Raw genomic sequence first — 18084 nt, 5'->3', positions numbered from 1 at the left:
ATTGGTCGCCGTCTGTTAATCTGGCGCCGTCTCAGCGCTTTCATCACCACCGCCGCAGGTTAGCTAGCGCCTAAGAAATAGCTATTAGTTGTAGCGCGCTTGACTCCTATAGCTACTCCTGACATCAGACACCTTGATTAAAATTCTAGAGTAATCGGAGCGGAAAGTTTCATACATTCTTCGTCGTATAATGAGCGCGTAATTGCCGCCGGATTTCATTTCGTTTTCTTTGGGTTCTTTATTAAAACTTCGCTTCGAACTATTGTATATTACTTTTGAACTTTTTTCTTTACTTTTATTTGAATTCTCGACGAATTCGCGATGGCTTTAGTTAGATTGGGGGATTCCTCCTTTGAAAGTGCGCGTTTCAAACTAAAACTACGACATTCGAGAGAACTTTCGCCAATATTATTTTTTTATCTTAGACAGTCTGACAGTTCCCTCAGGCACGGGCACAATGCTTTCCTGCGTTTCGAAACAATGCTTTATCGAACGTTTCGGACTGATGAAATGTGTGATTACATGTCAGTTTATCGGTTTTGTGTGATCACACACCTCGTGAATCGCCCCATTGTTCTTTCCACTAGAGTCGTGCTAAGAAAAGGAAAGAAATGCTCTTGTTTTTTTTTTGTTTTTTTTTTTGCCAGATAAAACTAACGTGCTCGGTCTCAGAGATAATTTTGCAGTTCATCGATCGGGTGCTGTCTCCGCGTCTCTTACGCCGGACGCCGCGGGCACAGACTACTGCGCCAAATAGCACCGGCTATGGTATACTGCACGCTTTTACTTATTTCACGTTAAAGAACAGATGTCGAAAAAAAGCCCGCAGGGAGAAGCGTTGGATATGTGTTACGATGTACAGCCATTTCCTGTTATATATTATTATTGTATTTTTATTGTTCGTTGCCTAGCTCGCTACTGCCTTTCTCTGAGGTGTTGATATTCGAGTAAACTTAAAGCAAGGTTCCACAAATGTCTATGAAGACACGCCATGGCGTCACCAAGACAAAGAGAATTCCTTTTCCACGGTTGGTGACGAGGCTTAATTCGAGACCAGCCTGACGAAGGCTGGTCCACCAGCCGGAAACGTTAAGTAAACATGTCTCATTTCCAAAATTTTCGTCGTCTCCTTCCTGCATATGTTACGTCGGGCCCTGCGTGCAGAACTTTGAATAAACTCTCGTTACACACACACACACACACACACACACACACACACACACACACACACACACACACACATATATATATATATATATATATATATATATATATATATATATATATATATATATATATATATATATATATATATATATATTCACGAGATGAAAGGAATAAGTGTTCACTTGAACTAATCTTCTGGTTTCATCACCTTTCTTTGTTTTTTCCTTTATTTGAAGAACACGTCTCAGTTTTTCTTCGCATCTAGGACGACCAACGAACGTTTCTTTTTCAGTCATCTAAGCATATCTCGAACCGATCGTAGTCGCTGATTCGGTTTGCGATCGTCAACCAAACTTCAGAATAGTCACTGATCGAAAGCGATCAGCGACTACTCAGAAGCCCGGTCGCTGCAATCGCTGATACCAAAGCGATCAGTGATTGTTTTCAATCACGGCCATCAACGATCGTCGCGCTCAATACTTTGTTAGATGTCTTAAACACGGGCTGTTCAAAACGTGTTCTGGCAGTTGAGTACAAAGTGGCAGAATGAAAGACATGTTTATGTTTCCTCGTCTCCTTTTTTATGTATTACGTTGTGAGTTATACGGTAATAAGAACAAAGAAATATGTCAGGCATACAGAAAAGAAAAGGAAATGCGGCGGACGAGAACGTGGGGCACCGAGGATCTTCAGCTTCTTTCTCGTATAAACGGCAGCGTAAGACGCGCCACTCTGGGCTCTTCGAAGGCATTGTCCTTCAACGAACTTGAAGCCTTTCCACCCGAACAACGACGTCTTTGGGCTTCGCAAAGTCAACACGACCTTCACATTTCTGAGATTTTCCGTGTCCTGACTCATGTCATATTTACACCTGCGGTGGTGGCTTAGTAACTTTGGCGTTGCACTGCTATAAGCACAAGGTCGCGGGATCAAATCCCGGGCGCGGCGGCCGCGCATCGATTGCGGTGAAATGCAGAAACGCCCGTGTATCGTGCATTGTGTGCACGTTAAATGAACCCAGTTTCTCGAAATTAATCCGGAGCACCGCAGAATGGAGTGCGCCTCATAATCAGATCGTGTTTCTGGTGCGTAATACCTGATAATCTAATATAATCTGATATTTACTCGTACATATGTGAGTCATTTTTTATTGCTTTCACGTGGTTCATAATTGTTTCTAAGGAAAGTGTCTGCCACATAGGAAAAACGACAGGCTGTATAAAGAAGAAGAAATGGTATATTTGGTATGCGAATAATGAAAGTATGAAATAATGCCGCAGTTGACTGCAATAAACTTTTGGTGACACGTTACAGGCGATATTTGTGCGCATGCTCACAAGAGCACTATTTCAAGATTCATCGCGTTTGCGACTAGGCTAGGCCTCCCCATTGCGTGCACGGGCATTCGTACGCAACTTGGCCAGAGTACTGGACACTGCAACCATCGCCAGCGTCCCGCGCGCGGTGCATATGATCGACTAAGTAAATAAGCTTAGCTCTGTAGCAATCTACTGGGTTGACAACGTTTGTTTAAACGGACGCCTCGGTACGTAGCACGCAGGTGAAATAGGTGTGAAATTGAACAGTGATCAAGCTGAAGAATATGAACGATGGATTATGGACGACACATTTTATAAGTCACTGTTGCAGTTTCTCTGAACCGGGTCTGTATGCTTATATATTCAGTTTCATACTCTCGTTTATGCGGCGTGGCAACCCAAGCAAATTAAAAAAAGAAAGTCTCGCGCGAAGCAACATTGGGATAGATTAAAAGTAGGCGGCTTGGCTCTTTCCTGTAAAGCGTGCTTTACCACTTCTGCAATATGTGAGCTAAGAAGCCAACTTAACGTAACAGATCAACGATTTGGTTTTCTGACATTCCCCGCACTTCCCAGAAGCTGATGCGAGCATATAGGCTCGTATATAAAACGAGCGCACAAAAGGGCATCAAGTAAATTCCGACGGTAAACGGTATGCATTATCGGGATTACTGTGTAGCTTTCTGCTTTTAAGGGCCCTTGAACAACCTCGAGCATCGGAAATTTGTTATGTAATGGCAGTTATGTACGAGTCTGGCAACGAACATGCAGCCACATTTATTTTTGAACATAGTGCCGTAAAAGCTGGGTCACGAGCGTTTGGTGATCGAAAATGCCAGCCTCCGCTCATTTCTTCCTCTCCTTCGAGTCTCCCCCTCAAGCAGTCTCATTCTCCTCGCCGTGTACTCCTTCAATTTCGTCTAAGTGACACGTGGGCACTACGTCATTATCAACGTCATGCTCGCCTTTCTTTTTCCCTTGTTTTGGAAGACCGACCGTATCCTGTTACCACGACTCCGTGTTTTTCGGCTACTCGTGGTCGATTCCGTGCTCCGTGGTCCTGCGAAGCAGCACCGCAATGGTCCATGTGTTCTGAATGATATGAGATCACTAGGTGTGGTGGGTTGTCGGGCCTCCAGCAACGTATTGCAAACAAAACGGGCACCCTCTTTGCTTACACTATGTTATTAGAGGCGCGCTAACCCACCGCACAAATATAAAAGAGGAACTGCAAGCAAACAGACGAAGGAGGCCCCCACTAAACGTCGGTGCTTTTCCAGGCCCGCAACTTGATACCGTATCGCCGTGTTTCGCAGAGGCGTGCCATTTGCCGTTTGCAGGGTGTACATTACCGGCGGCACCTCCGAGGAAAACGAGAACTGAAGCATCGAGTCGATGCGGAAAAGGGCTTGCATTCTGTGTTTCATTTTTTTAAATGTCATTTTTTGGCGAACATTTGCCACTTTGAAATTATCTATCTAGCCGCCTACTTCTTGGTGACCTCATGGTCGTTTCTCATGGTCGCTCCCATGTGTAGGGTAGCAAACCGGTCAGGCCAAACTGGTTAACCTCCCTGCTTTCCTTCTCCACTTTTTCCTTCCTTCCTTGGTATCTACCAATACTGGCACAGTATGACAAGAGTATATGACGAACATAAATGATCTGCCATGAAATAAATATCATGAGGTGTGTCGTATAGGCCATCAAACAGCTGCCTACGTCTTGGTGCTCTCATTTTCGTTTCGCCAACTTGTTAGGCTCCGCGTACACTTCTCCGCATAGCATCGATTCCCACACGGCATGGGACCTTTCTGCTTTTTCTTTCTTTCTTTCTTACTTTTGTAAATGTGTATTTCAAAGACGAGCGATGTGGCACTGCGAATCGCAAACCGAAGCACGCAACACGTGTTTGCAGAAGCAAGCAACCAAAACTAGAAAGAGCAGGCGTACGACTGGCATGAACTGCGCGGGGAGGCGCGCTGACAGGTGAACCGGAAGTCGTAAATTCTCTTAGGCCTACCTTTTAAAGAACAGCTCTTAGGCGCCCGTTCCTGCGGCGAGCGTCAGCGTTGTCCCTCGGCGTAACCGAGCGATGAGCACAGAGAAAGGTAAAAGCGAGCGCGGAACGCAACACGAGAAGAAAAACGTAGTGCCGCGCAAGACTTTCGACGATCGTTACGAGATGGCGCCAGAGCAGCGCCGTCGTCTGTTCACCGATGTGCGGCGAGCGTGTCCAATGATACCATATATGGAAACAACGCGTTGCATGAGCGGCGGCTTCCGTGAATCGTGCCCACGCGTCACCCACCCTCTCTGCCTGTCGTGATCTCCCAGTTGGCGAGGCAGTCGCGCTACACTTCGCTTCGTTTGCAACGCTGATGCTCTGTGTGCTGCCTACGCGAATTAATTTAATTTTTAATTTAATTATGGGGTTTTACGTGCCAAAACCACTTTCTGATTATGAGGCACGCCGTAGTGGAAGACTCCGGAAATTTCGACCACCTGGCGTTCTTTAACGTGCACCTAAATCTAAGCACACGGGTGTTTTCACATTTCGCCCCCATCTAAATGTGGCCGCCGTGGCCGGGATTCGATCCCGCGACCTCGTGCTCAGCAGCCCAACACCATAGCCACTGAGCAACCACGGCGGGTTGCCTACGCGAAGGTTTTAATGTGGAGACTGGTACGATCGTCAAGCGCTTTATTATTATGCGGAAGCATAATGTGTCCCATGAGGCAGAAAAGCCGGCGTTGTTTTCCAAAATGGGTGGTACTAAAAATCAATGTGACGTCTTCAGCTTCTTGCATGAAGTCAGTAATAATAGAGTTATAGTAAGGTGGGACTTAAGGCGGAGCAAAGCGGATTAAGGAGAAGTAAGGTGGATTGAGGTTGATACGTATTGGAGCAAGGTGGATTAAGGTGAATTAAGAACGCAAGCACGTTGTCGGACTTGAGAAGCCATAAACGGTGACAACTTAGAGAAGCCGTCACACTTTCACTTTCATATCACCTAAGGAAACGTAAGTGACTGTGAAATTTTGTTCCTGGCTCATGTCACATAGAGTGCGCAGTGTACACAGTACTAGGTGTACTGGCGTGCCAAGAATCGAATAATAAATATTACATGATGTATTCTGCCTGTGTTTGTATCTAGGGCGCATCCGTCAAGCCATTGGTAAACTTGCTCAAGATCCGGCTGCAGCAAACTGACGGCGAAAAGCTTATTAGGGAGATAAACAGCAAGGTGAGTCAGATGCTGTTAGTCACTTTCTTTCTTTGTCATTAGTTTATTAATTTATTTCACATACTTTCAAGGCCCGAAGGCGTTGGAGAAATGAGTGGGGGCAAAAAACAAATTGCAGTAAGAACATTACCAAAAGTAATTCTGTGCATATATAACGAGCGTTTACTTGCACGCTTCTCACGTTCTTGCGTGAGGACGGCCGCGTGAACCTATGTACTCAATAAAACTAAAAAAGAGCGCTGACTGCTACTCTTCTCTTTCTTTTGTCCTTCTTTTTGTATTGGAGTAACTTTAAGTCCTAGTTTCGTGAGTTTTAGCGCCACTGGATGCATTACGTTCATTCTGCTTAGAATAAACGCACGCCATCGTGAGCTCTCGACAATAAGGTACGATATAGTGCGAAAAACTAGCCCTGAAAAGGAGAGTCCTACGCAACTCCTTTTCTCATGAGGGCATGCGAGTAGAATTACACAATGACAGATGTGAAAGCGGCAGACCGATTACCATTCAATGCTCATTCAGCGGGCATAACCTATAGTACATTCGTCAGGGATAATCTTTGTTCTTGCATTGCCAGTGGTGCATCGTACTGTGCAATAAAGGTAGCTTTATATCTCTCCTGAAATTTATAGTAGCGGTTGCGAGAAAAGTAAACTCATTCTTTGCGAGCGTTTTCTTCGACAGTGTATATATATATATATATATATATATATATATATATATATATATATATATATATATTTTAACTCACTCTCTATACACACGCAGCTGGTAGACAACATCATGCTTGGAATCGAAGAAATCACCGGTCATCGAGGCGGCAATTACTGGAAGGTAAGCGAAGCCTTCGAAAATTCTAACTGCTGCAGAGAAGAGGTAGATCGAATGAATTAATGAGGCTAAATAAAGAAAATGTCTCGTGATAGTGGTAGTGTTTTGTGATTTCGGTAGTCATTCTGCAAACACGAGTATTTTAATCGGGCACTCAGTTTTCTTCTTTCATTCAAAGATGCAAACTGAGCGAAAGCAAATTTATTTTCATCGAAAATAACATCAAAACTTGGGTAGAAATCGCAAAGACTGCATTGAGCAGTTTTCGAAGGATGCGGGTGCCCTATATGTGGCAGGTAGAGTAGTGAGAGTGGTCACATCTTAGCATTCACCCACCTAAGTATCAACAAAAGAATCGGCATTTCGTCAAAAAAACCATACGTAAGATCACAATGCATGAAGATAGTTTGTGGTATGGCGTACGTCGGTAGATAATTGAAACAAGGCAAGCACAAGATTATCGTTATATGCAGTAGACATGAAAAGAAGAAAGAAAGATACACATGGCATAAGCGAATTACAGCAACGACGTTATAGAAAAAAATTCACTGACAATTTTACAAATACAGAGCAAGATCTAGAATATCGTTAACAGGCTCTGCGCGTTCTTTAGCGAAATGTGTTTCACATCGATGAAAATCGCTGAGACAATATTTTTTTTCATAGTTTAAAACTACTTTTATTTAGTTTGTATCTGCGAAGAACAGCGGCATAATTACGCTCTCAGTGGAAGTGCGTTCAGTGCCTCATCCCTTACCGATAATTTATTCACGCGCGCCATATCGACCACTGACTTTCGCGAGATAATGAAAATTAGCCTGAAGCGTTGCCCATGCGTTGCTTTTTGAGACTTACCCGTTTTTTGTTTTTGTTTTATACTTCTATCTAGTTTCTTTTTGCATATTCATGGCCGTTGTGTGCTGCTTCTGGCCTGAAAGGCCAGATTAGGCGTATAGTATTGCGACTCGGTGTCGAAGACGAGAGACGGACTCTTGAAGCGGATGAAGAGGAGACGAAAAGCTTTGTACAAGATGTAGAGATATGGCAGGTAATCGCATAGAAGTAGCGATGCCGAAAAGCGCACCAGACCGATGGAGCTGCTGGCAGCGAGTCTCTCTTAAGAGTAGGCTGGCTGTGCCTAAAATCCTTTTGGCGACTCATCGGCAGGAACGAGGCAGGACCAGTGCTGATGTCAACCGCGTCGCTTTCCTGTTTCGCTACGGGAGATGTTCAAGCTTCGAAATGAAACCGAAGTCCTCCACTGCATCGTCCCTCGTGACACTGTGCTGTTTCTAGACTTTAACGCCGTGATTTAAGTTCTTCGTCACAGCGTTGTGCCTTTGTTTTAGAGCGCATTTCTTAGGCGGCTCTTCCTGCGGCGAGCGTCGGCGTTGTCCCTCGGCGTAACCGAGCGAACGAGGACAGCGAATAATAAAAGAGCGAACGCGGAGCGCTGCGGGCAGTGAAAGATGTCAGCGCAGACGCGGCGCCGGCCCAGCGAGGGAAAGAAAAAGAACCAGAAAGCTCGCCTTCTCGCATAGCTTTCGCTGCATGCGTTTCCCGGTAATGATTACGGCTGCATGAGCTGCACTTGCCGGGAAGCGGCAACTGTGTGGGCGGTCTATATGGTATGGTGCCGCACGTCGTGGCTCTGACAGTCGCTGCGGTGATAGGTGCGATGTCCAAATATATCGAGAAATGAAAACACATGTAGAGCTTCGCTCAAATTTCGCATTAGGCAGTATCGTAATCGCCGGTGAATTTTTTGTCCTTTCCCAGAGCCCACATTACCGCAGTACCATTTCTCGTGTAGTCTGTTCTCCGGCATCGCTGTAGTTTCTGCAAGTATACTTGCGACCAACGGCAGCGCGCCCAAATTATGATGTCACGGCACCGCCTTTGACATCACCTGCAACAGGCTAGGTATCGAGGAGCCGCCACACTGGAATGCAGGCAACACTTCGTTTTGAGCATGGCCTCTGTGACGGCGCGCGCCGCCTGATCTCGGAGGCTATGTTTCTTAAGTTTGTGAGCTCCTAGCAATGAGCACACACAGGTAATACTTGTTAGGGACACATATATGTCACACGTAATTGTCAACTTGCCCCGTGTATTCCTTGCTTGGTCAAGAAATGTAGCCAAACCTTGGCAGTGGTCGTTTATTCCAACCTAACCTCGGTCTGTATGCAACGGGGCTCGTTTGCTTGCCTGCTTGATCCTCGCTTGTGGCCCTTACCCACTACGTGGTATTGGCCAAGAAGCCGGCGGTTAATGGTTAAACGGAAGGGGAGAGAGAAAAACCTGTATGCATGGCCCGTGTGTTTTTCTCCTTCGTTGCGTTTCCAGTCCACTGCAGGGCGAACCTTGACTCACCACTTGCTTTTCCTTCTGTCCTAGACTGCGCTTCCGCTCCCTTTGCACTCACCGGTTATGCGTGTATAGATAGCCGCGTGTTTATATACTGTCTTAACGAAATCTTTCGATGGATTTTCGTGGCGCTCTCACGTCGTACATAGGCATCGATTTTTTCTTCTGTATGAGTGTGTGTGCATGTGTGTATTTTCATACCGCAGCAAGTGATGGAGCAGATAGACGAGAAGTACCTCAAGCCACTGCTGCAGCACAAGTCGGCACAGGACAGCCTCACGAGGGTGTACACCAAGGTGGTCCTTGCGTAAGTTTCCTTCCAGCCTTCGTTAGTCGCTGAAGACATTTTCTGAGCTCATGCACCAACTGCGCTTCAGGGAAATCTGACAGGTAGAATAAGTTTTGTAGAAGGGAAGCTTGTGATGCACCTGACGGAATTCGTGACTCCGTTTGGCATTCGTGTTTGAGACGAAAGTAATATCAGTTAAAGAGAAGCGTTTATTAGACAAATGCGCACCGTGTTTTGGTCACTCCGGTTCTCCCGAATAGAAAAAAAAATTCTTTCTTAGGATTTTCTTACTCTCGCTTACAGAAAGAGAGAGAACTCTTCATATTAAGGTACACTGGAACGGAACAATGAATCATTTCATGCGAATATAGTTCATACGAATTTATTTGAAATATATGTTGTCAATAATTCCGATATAATATAGGTTGATTATTAGAAGGGGAAATGAAGATCGAAGTCTCAGTTTTCGAATTTCGCGCCGAATCGCGAACGTCGGTGCGTCACTGTGACGTCACGGATTTCAAATTATTGTTTGGTGTTTAGGCCGCGTTGACTCAACAAATGTTAAGCAAGCACGCCGTGTTCAGCCTTTGGCTCCTAGTGGAACACATAGTAGTCAGTCTTTACTGTTAGGTAATTAACTAGGCCCTAGAAGGCGCTGTCAAAATCCGTGACGTCACAGCGAGCTGGTGCGGTAACTTCAAGGAGGCGTCGCCACCCATCTCTTCTAATTGCGCCTTTTCTGGTTTGCCAAGCGTCTTATCGTGGCAAAAGGGGTGTTTTCGATACTGCAGAAGGGTAATTTACCGACAAAGAAGAAATCAACTTTCCCTTTAGTGTCCCTTTAAAGACAACGAGGTTTGCGGCGTAGATGTGTTCGCGTGAATAATACTCTGCAAGAGAGGAGAAGAGGGAAAAGAAATGCCGTAAAAGGGAGAAGGGCAGAAGTGTTGGAATAACGTAGCGGCACTAAAAACAGCACCGGTTGACATCTTGATTCCACCGGCAGTTTCCCTCTTGAACCATCAGCCTTTATGTTCGATTTCTCGCCTTAATTTCACCGATCGCATTTTAGATGATACACTACATTCCAGCCCGACTATATGCTTGCCTTTTGAGAGGCAAACCAAGTTGTGCATTATAATTGGCTCGCGGCTTCTGATAAGTTGCGCACGGAATGTTGCAGGGACCACTACGCACACCTGTACGGCCCAGCGGCAGCTCTGGAGGAGAATATACCTCTGAATATACAGCAGTAAGTTGTTCTTGACATTGTTTGACGCTTCTTTTCGAGTCTTGCCATGAGACGCACAATACGTGACGCTAGCTGTTCTGATTATTCCGGTTACTGGTCCTTTACTTTTATAACGTGTGCCTATTTTCTTATCTTCGGTGCTTAAAACTTTATCTCAGAGAAATATCCTTTCTAGACAGGTGGACGAGTGTTTATTAACGGTATTCTTTCTTGTTTGTCTGTTCCCCTATAGTTGCTCAGATATGGGAAGGTGAGTACCCGTCCTCTAGCAGACCGACGCTCGCCTCGTTCACAAAGGCACCCGCGCAAGCTGCCCATAATAAGCACTTCACAGGCACGCTCGATTCTGCTCGATGCAGCACAGAGTCGCGCTTCACATACCGCATCGCAATCGCACAGCTTTTTTGACTCGCCTTCTCTGCTCATGTCTACGCTTTGAAAAAATGTGTTACGCCCGTAAAGATGCTTCTTTGTCCCATGGTTTGCACCTTTACCTTTAGGGCTATGAGAATTTTGTTCCACACGACATCGAGCTGAAACTACAACTGTGATAGGGGGGAGGGGGGGGGGAATAAATAAAACTGCATTTCTCCCCATCAACGATTGCATCTTATCGCGTAAGGCCGAGAGCTTCAGCCGTGGGACGAACAAGCACCCTTTGTACACCCATAAGAGTGTATAAGTGCTTATTGTGTACAATAACGCAGCGTTTTGGGCGTGTTGGTATAACATGATGAGGCTTAGAGCGCACGAAAGGACGACACAGAAAGGTACACGGAGGAGGACACAGCGCCTGCGTGCACCACGTCCTTCTCTGTCCTCGTCCTTTCGTGCGCCTCGTTATTGCGTACGCAAGTTCTCGCACCCCTTGTACACCCACAAGGGTGGTATGTGTACGCCAGTTCTCGCCTCACCAGCATTGTCTTTTGCACCGCATCAGTTGAATGTTTGGCTCCGCACTTCGGCAACGCATTAGAGAAATTTAGCGAAGCATGATCGCGGGCGTGGGAGCGTTTAATGTACACATGACGTTTTTCAAACGTAAGGCACCTCACGCAGGTATTTGTTTTCCTTTCGCATGTTGTACTTCCACAAGTGAAATGCTAAAAGGGGACAGTTAAAACACGAACGTGGAAGATGCCGGAAATGCCAATGTTGGTGTTGGCAAATTTCATGCGAGAGGGCGCTTCGTTTCACTTCGCAACAGTGCGTGGAAATATTAATCAGCACGTCCTCTGATTAAAAAGCACATTCTTCCGATTTCGCTGCATGCTGTGTTTCGAACGTTTCGGTTTGATTTTTATTTGTCCGCGGTATTACGCTATAGCGACGTTGCGTAGTTACATCACGCGTGACGTCCTTATTGTCACGTTACATAAAACCAACGGTACGTGCGGGACATTACTCCGCCGCCACTTCTGAAACATTCCGTGTAGGCCTCATGCTTCCTTGCGTGCGTTCTGCGGGAGATCAAAGTCTTGGAACCGGATGGGTCGGCATTACTTCCCTAAAGAAGCAATGTAAAAATTAGTCATCTAAAAGTGGCCAGCGGCCTCCTTTCTGTATAGGGTTGGTTTCTTTTTGCGGAGTTACACCCATGACAATAACGGCATCGCATGAAAATTGCGCGTGGAGTTAAAATTTCGAGCCTTGCCGCAGCGTCCTTGAGTGCAAGAAGCAGTACTACGAAACGTTGAGGCGCGTAGAAAAGTGTTCTATCCCTAAGTTCTTCTTAATGCGCACAGTGTGTTGTTGCTTGCTTATGAGCTGCCACGCGAAGTGCACTTTCGACAGGAAACTCTATCCGCATCGCCCGCTAACAATTCGAATTTGTGCACTTTAAAAGTAACAGGAGTTCAACAGCGAAAGGAGTCAACGCACAGAGGAACATCACTCAAAGAGTTAGTCTGGTTGTTGCCTTTTATACGCCTTGGGTTGATTCACTCTTATGAACCGTACACCTTCTTGGGGCGAGCAGCGCAACAAATAAGATTTAATACGAAGGTAAGGAAGACGAACACAGCGCTTCTATACAAAACAGATCAGGTTATAGGTATTTCCAAGGACCTACATCTAAGCAGACTCGTGCGCCTAATAGCTTAGCAGGCACATTAGCAAAGCGGTTTAAGCCCGTCCTGTGCTAATAGCAACCAGATGGTAGGACGAAACCACACTTCGAAGCCTGCTTATCGAGGATTTTTCGACAAAGCCGAGAGTGTTAAGCTGCGTTCAAATAAAGCTTAGCACAGGGGGTGAGTCGAGTCAAAATTTGGAATGGGAGAGACCGACGCGGCCACGTTTGCATGGACTTATCTCTCGCGTGGCTTGTGTTCCTGTACATGCCCCGCTACGTGTGCCGAGATCTCAGTGGCAGATCTCTTCCATTTGAGAAAGCAGTGCATGTTGGCAGAGCTATAGCGGACGAACCTTGAAAATCCATCGAATAGACGCTTACGCAAGACAGAGCGGTAGACGGAATCAGCGCATGTTCGGTTGACTGTTCACCGTTGATCCAATATTTCTTTTTTTTTTTCTTCTGTAGGTGCTCTGTCGTCTGCTTTCCTGCTTAGTCATAACTGTTTACTAGCTCTTCTAGTGAGAAACTCGGACAGATTCGCGCACTTGGTTGTTTACAGCGCACTGCTCACGCATTTTCACTGCGTTTAACATGCACCTTGCGAAGTGCATCGTGTTTGCCTTATGCGAGCGAGCATAGCGGGTTGACTCAACCCGACCCGACGCTCTCTCAATACGGCCCCGCAGTGTTCATACGAACCCGAGAAGCACGAAAAGCCGGCCCTATCCAAGCTTCTGTCGAGTTCGTGCGAACGCCCTGCCATGTTGATTTGAACATTCTATTCGGTAATACGCGTATGCAGCGCGCTTGCGGCCCTAATTGAGCTGCGTTCTTCTGGCAGGTCTTTCGACGAAGGCATGCTGGACGCCCTCACCGAGGAACGCATGGAAGAGGAAACCGCGGCCGAAGAGGAGGATGAGAACGCCGAAGACGAAGACCGCGGCTTGCTCTTCAACGCCAACGCGGACCGCAAGCCCTCCATCGCCCCAGGACAGAACCAGATAGGTGCGCCGGTCGGCGCCTCCAAAACCTCTGGGTGCCGTAGGGTAGTTGCAGAGCGCGCTTGCGCTTAGCTGTAGGTGCTACTGGATGTGCTGCTTGCTAGACTGTAGCCTGCACCTGTAGTGCGACGTGAGACTTCTGTCCACACCACGGAACCGTGCTGCTACAGACGCAGTGCAAAGTCTTGAGCGAGAAGGCTGTAGTGAAGTATGTATAGTAGCGGCTAGCGCAAAATAACACGTGAGGAATGCTGGCAGTCGACACCTGTGCGTAGAGCGGCAACCGCAAGAAACGTAATTCTCGTGCATTTCGTTTCGCTTCCCGAGCACTGACGCATACGCTCTATGGGGGATTGGCCAAGAAGTAGATGGTTTCCCGTATGTTAAACAAAACTAGATTTGATCAGTGGAGCGTGCAGCTAGCGTCGCCCGAAATCGGCGCGTTCGCTTCGTCTAAATACGTATGCCACGGGGCTACCATTGCGGTAACCCGACGAAACATTTTTAGGTTGGCATTCAAGCGTGGTCATCACTAAGCGTCAACTAGATACTGTGACGCTGAAAATGTGTTTCTTGCGGCTGCCGCGCTTGGGTACAGAGGTTGGCTTCTTCTTCTTCTTCTTCTTCTTCTTCTTCTTCTTCTTCTTCTTCTTCTTCTTCTTCTTCTTAATTCTTCTTCTTCTTCTTCTTCTTCCTCTTTTCTGGGTGCCTACGATGAGGCTATCCGCGTTTCTGTAAACAGAACATGCGCCCGTAGGCGGTTATGTATAGCTCCTTACAAGTCGTGTTGGTAGTACCGTCAACAACGTAAAATTCAAGCACTTCCGAGGCTGCGGGAACGAAAAAAATTCCGGACGGAACGAGCAAATTGCAAAACAGAGCCCCTGTAGAAAATTAGACTGGGCGCGCGAAAGAAGAGTAAGAAGCAAGTACGGATAGAAAAAAGTGTGCAAATATCTGTTTCCTGCCGACAACGAGTGATTGAATTTTGATGAAGTATGCGGGGAAGTGCATATTGCATAGCACGTACATAATCATGAGAGGGACTGGCCTCTTCATGACTCTGAACGAAAAGTTTTCTGAACATAAGAAACTAAGAAACTGTGTACCTCGTGTTTTAATGCGCCAGCTTTTAAATGGCAAAATAAATAATAATAAATGATTACCGTTTGCTTAGAATGTCCGCATTACTTCGCGAACACGTGTAGAGAGATGCATGGAGTTCGACAGTGTTACAACTCAACATTGTTGGAAGCGCGGCCTCGCACGGCGCATGAATGTTTCTGAGGCATAGGCGTGATTTATATAGGTAGCGAAAAACAGTATAAAACCATTTCCATTTATTCTTTTATAGTCGTGAGCTCGTTGTTTTACGCGATATCCACCGGGGTCACGGAGAGTCTTATAAGCGACAGGAGTCGTTGTGAACGGCGTGCTCTTTCCATGCCTTATTGCCCTTGGTTCTGCAATTTCGCCATTCGCCTCTTACTTTCGCTGGCGTAGCCTCATTATTTGCGCAGCCTCGCTTTTTTTGTGTGTGTCTGTGTGTGCTTGGAGGACGCGAAGTGAAGTCATCTTGAAACAGACGTCTTAAAGAGGTCGGGATTAGAAGTCTGAGAAGTCTTTACCTTAAAGGGAGAAATCTGTCTTTTTTTCTCGCTGTGACCTTCGGTTCACGTCATTTACTCGATTTCTCTCTGATTGGGAGCTAAATGTAAAGCCAGAATTTGCGTCGAATACGAAGTACGCGAAGAACGTCTTTCGGCAGCAAAAGGTGAAGCAGGTGGCATTATCCGACGTCTGTTATGTCGAGAGTGCTGTTTCTTTGACATTGTCTTTTGCTTTCTTTTTGTTCCTTTCTCACCACAGCCCCCAGGCGCGTGCGGTTCTCACGATTCGGTAAGCTTCTAGAAAAACTAAATAACTCGTAAAATAACAGTGCATTCATATCGAGAAACTGTTCTGTGAAAGTGTTGAGTGAACGGGGGCGGGCACACACTCGCAATTTTAATGTCTATAGTGACGACAGCAACGCAAGGATTCTGTCAGCTTTAGTTTTATATACAGTGTGAAAACAGTCAGTCGTTGTTGGCTGGGGCCAGAGTTGTGAATTTCTACAGGGAACAGTTTTTTATATCTTTCCGTTCTTACACTGAGAAAGCAAACGACGTTTTAAATTTCGATCAGAAAGCTCCTTGGGAAAGGAATTTTGGGTTGCGCGGACACGACGTGAAAGTGAACGACAGATAGCGACATCATGTTTTTGCATATGCTCCCTGTCACGTCACAGATTGCGGCGACGCCTTGTGTAAGCTACATAACTCCAAATGAAGAAAAAAAAGCATTATATCGCAATTGTTCACCACCTAGAATGCGAATTTACAAGTTTTGCAGGCTTTTTCTGTGCAGCTAAAAGAAGGCCCAGACGTGCGATAAAAAAAAATATAGCTCAAAAATCTATGACGTCAAACGAATCTCATCGACGCCGTTGATAGCGCACGACGTTCAGCACAAAAAAAAAAGAAAAAAAGGTACAGTCTCGGATTTTTGAGCAAGTGTGTCATATTCCTGCCACCGAACAAACACGAATCGACATACAAAAGTTCGACCTACAAACTTATAAAATTGTATGTCTGCTTTCTTTTAGTGTCTGTGTTATATTGAAGGAATAGGCCGAATATTTCAAAAGCGCCCAGATACCTGCGTGTCCCAGAAAATTTCCGAGTAGTGTGCCCGCCCCGTGCCTGCGTTATGTAACACCAACTAACCTATCTAGTGACTGTTCCTTTAATTAAAATTAACACGAGTAACTTGCAGAATAGCGCCCGGTATTCCGAACGGTAACTCTCGCCTGTGCCTAACAAGTGCTTATTTTACTAAGCCGAGAGCCTACGCATGCGCAATAATAGACTCGCAAAGGATTAACTTTGGTGTGTTTTCACCTGCCGTTTCTCCTGCGATTTGTGGGCGCAGCAGAAAGGCAGTGCCCAAAGAAGTCGCGTACGGATTAGACAAAAGAAAAAGAGCACCCGGAAGCCAACGAAACGCTTCTTCGCTATTCTATTATCTGGGGTAGCGAGGTAATTCCGGTGAAGGCACTTTTCCGACTTGCGTTGCCCACCGATTAACCTTCATGTAGCAACAGTTGGCATGCGGAGATTAACTTAAACGACAGCATTCGGATTGCATTCTCCTCCCTCTTTTTTGTTACGTATTTATTTCGTCTTGAATTAGCCGTATAGAAGACGTTGTGCCCTATAGCGTAGAACTTTTTGCCAAAAGCTCGCCTGTGCTGTTATTTAATTGTCCTATAGTTTCGTAGAGTGCTGCTTGCTTCTGGGATTAGCCACGAGCGGCGAGCTACCAGAGTTATCTCCTGTTCCTGCTCCCCTGAGTTTTGTTTGCGTAGTGGCACTAACGCGAGCTGCACTTCGTTTCGGGAGTCTCTGCGCTTCCTTTTCTTGTTTTTTTCTCCATGTTGTTTTAAGCTTGCTTAAGTAGCGAGCGGTGGTGGTTTCCTTTTCTTCTTAAATAGCATCCTGATTTCTAGTTAGCTGCTTGGATGCTGAAGTTGCACTACTTTCCTTTATTTATTTATTTATTTTTAGCTCTCCAGGCTGAATTGTGCATTGTGCTCTAGCTCTTACGTTCGTGCTCACAATAGTGACGAGTTTCAGATGAGACCATGATCAAGGCGAAGCACATTCTTCTTGAGAAACTGTCGCGATAGGCGTTTAAGACTTCTGAGCGATCTCGGTATCAAAATGTAATGTGCTGTGACCTGAAAACGATCAAAGGTGTGAGCCGAACAAACAAGAATAAAATCTCTCGACAGCCTCAGAGCAAAGGGTGGACCGTCCCGTTCACTGGTAAAATGAACGTCCGCTTAGACGTCTGCAATCGGTTATGGACGAGATATTACCTAGAAGGGTGCAGGCTATAATTTCGTGTGTAATTGTACAGAGATCTTCTTGACGCTTCATACTATGTAACCTAACTTTTTTAAGCATGTTTGAGGAACTGTAGCTGTCATATTCGCTTCATTGCTGTTAGGAGTTCACTCTAAGAGTAAACCGTACTGTAATTTCTTGAAATTTCGCAATGCAAGCTTTTTCTAAACTTTCGTCAGCTGTTTTTTTTTTTTCACGCCCTGTGCCAATTTCGGGAAATCATAAAACCATTACGGTTTTTTGGAGTAGGATAAGAGGGTTCGCAAAAGCAGTAGTAGATTACCTTTTAAGGGTGACGTAGTGCAGTGTTTTCGTGGCGAGGTCTTCAAGACATAAACAGCGACTAATGTAGGCGAAGGAGGCCGTCAGGTTAGTCTGCAATGAATGATTCAGCCAAAGGGAAGTACACATTCGTGTTTTCTTTAGTAAGTCCCGCAGTCCCTGAGTGTCGGTCTCGACCTAGCCACGTTGATGCAGAGCCCTGCGCCCTAATGACAGCGTTGAGAAAACAGTTATGACAACAAGCCTCTGTATACAACCTCACCCGCCCCCCCTCCAAAAAAAAAAAAAGATGTTGCATCAA

The 18084-nt window shown here is 45.8% G+C and overlaps 1 protein-coding gene across 4 annotated transcripts in view; it reads left to right on the top strand.

Moving 5' to 3' along the window:
- The window catches only part of LOC135919339 (sodium/hydrogen exchanger 2-like), a 378884-nt gene that overhangs the window by 337795 nt on the left and 23005 nt on the right, over positions 1 to 18084 (top strand). For 2 of the 4 annotated variants that reach the window (XM_065453093.2, XM_065453095.2), the window contains exons 19-25: positions 5642 to 5731; positions 6500 to 6565; positions 9136 to 9236; positions 10405 to 10473; positions 10706 to 10723; positions 13392 to 13555; positions 15421 to 15450. In XM_065453093.2, the coding sequence (XP_065309165.1) occupies positions 5642 to 5731; positions 6500 to 6565; positions 9136 to 9236; positions 10405 to 10473; positions 10706 to 10723; positions 13392 to 13555; positions 15421 to 15450 (538 nt within the window). The remainder of the gene's footprint in view (positions 1 to 5641; positions 5732 to 6499; positions 6566 to 9135; positions 9237 to 10404; positions 10474 to 10705; positions 10724 to 13391; positions 13556 to 15420; positions 15451 to 18084) is intronic. The other 2 variants (XM_065453096.2, XM_065453094.2) reach the window with 2 other exon arrangements.

Source organism: Dermacentor albipictus, chromosome 2, assembly GCF_038994185.2.
Source record: "Dermacentor albipictus isolate Rhodes 1998 colony chromosome 2, USDA_Dalb.pri_finalv2, whole genome shotgun sequence".
NCBI classification, from domain to species: domain Eukaryota; kingdom Metazoa; phylum Arthropoda; class Arachnida; order Ixodida; family Ixodidae; genus Dermacentor; species Dermacentor albipictus.
Note: the sequence above shows the minus strand (reverse complement) of the source record. Positions and strands in the feature narration are given on the sequence as shown.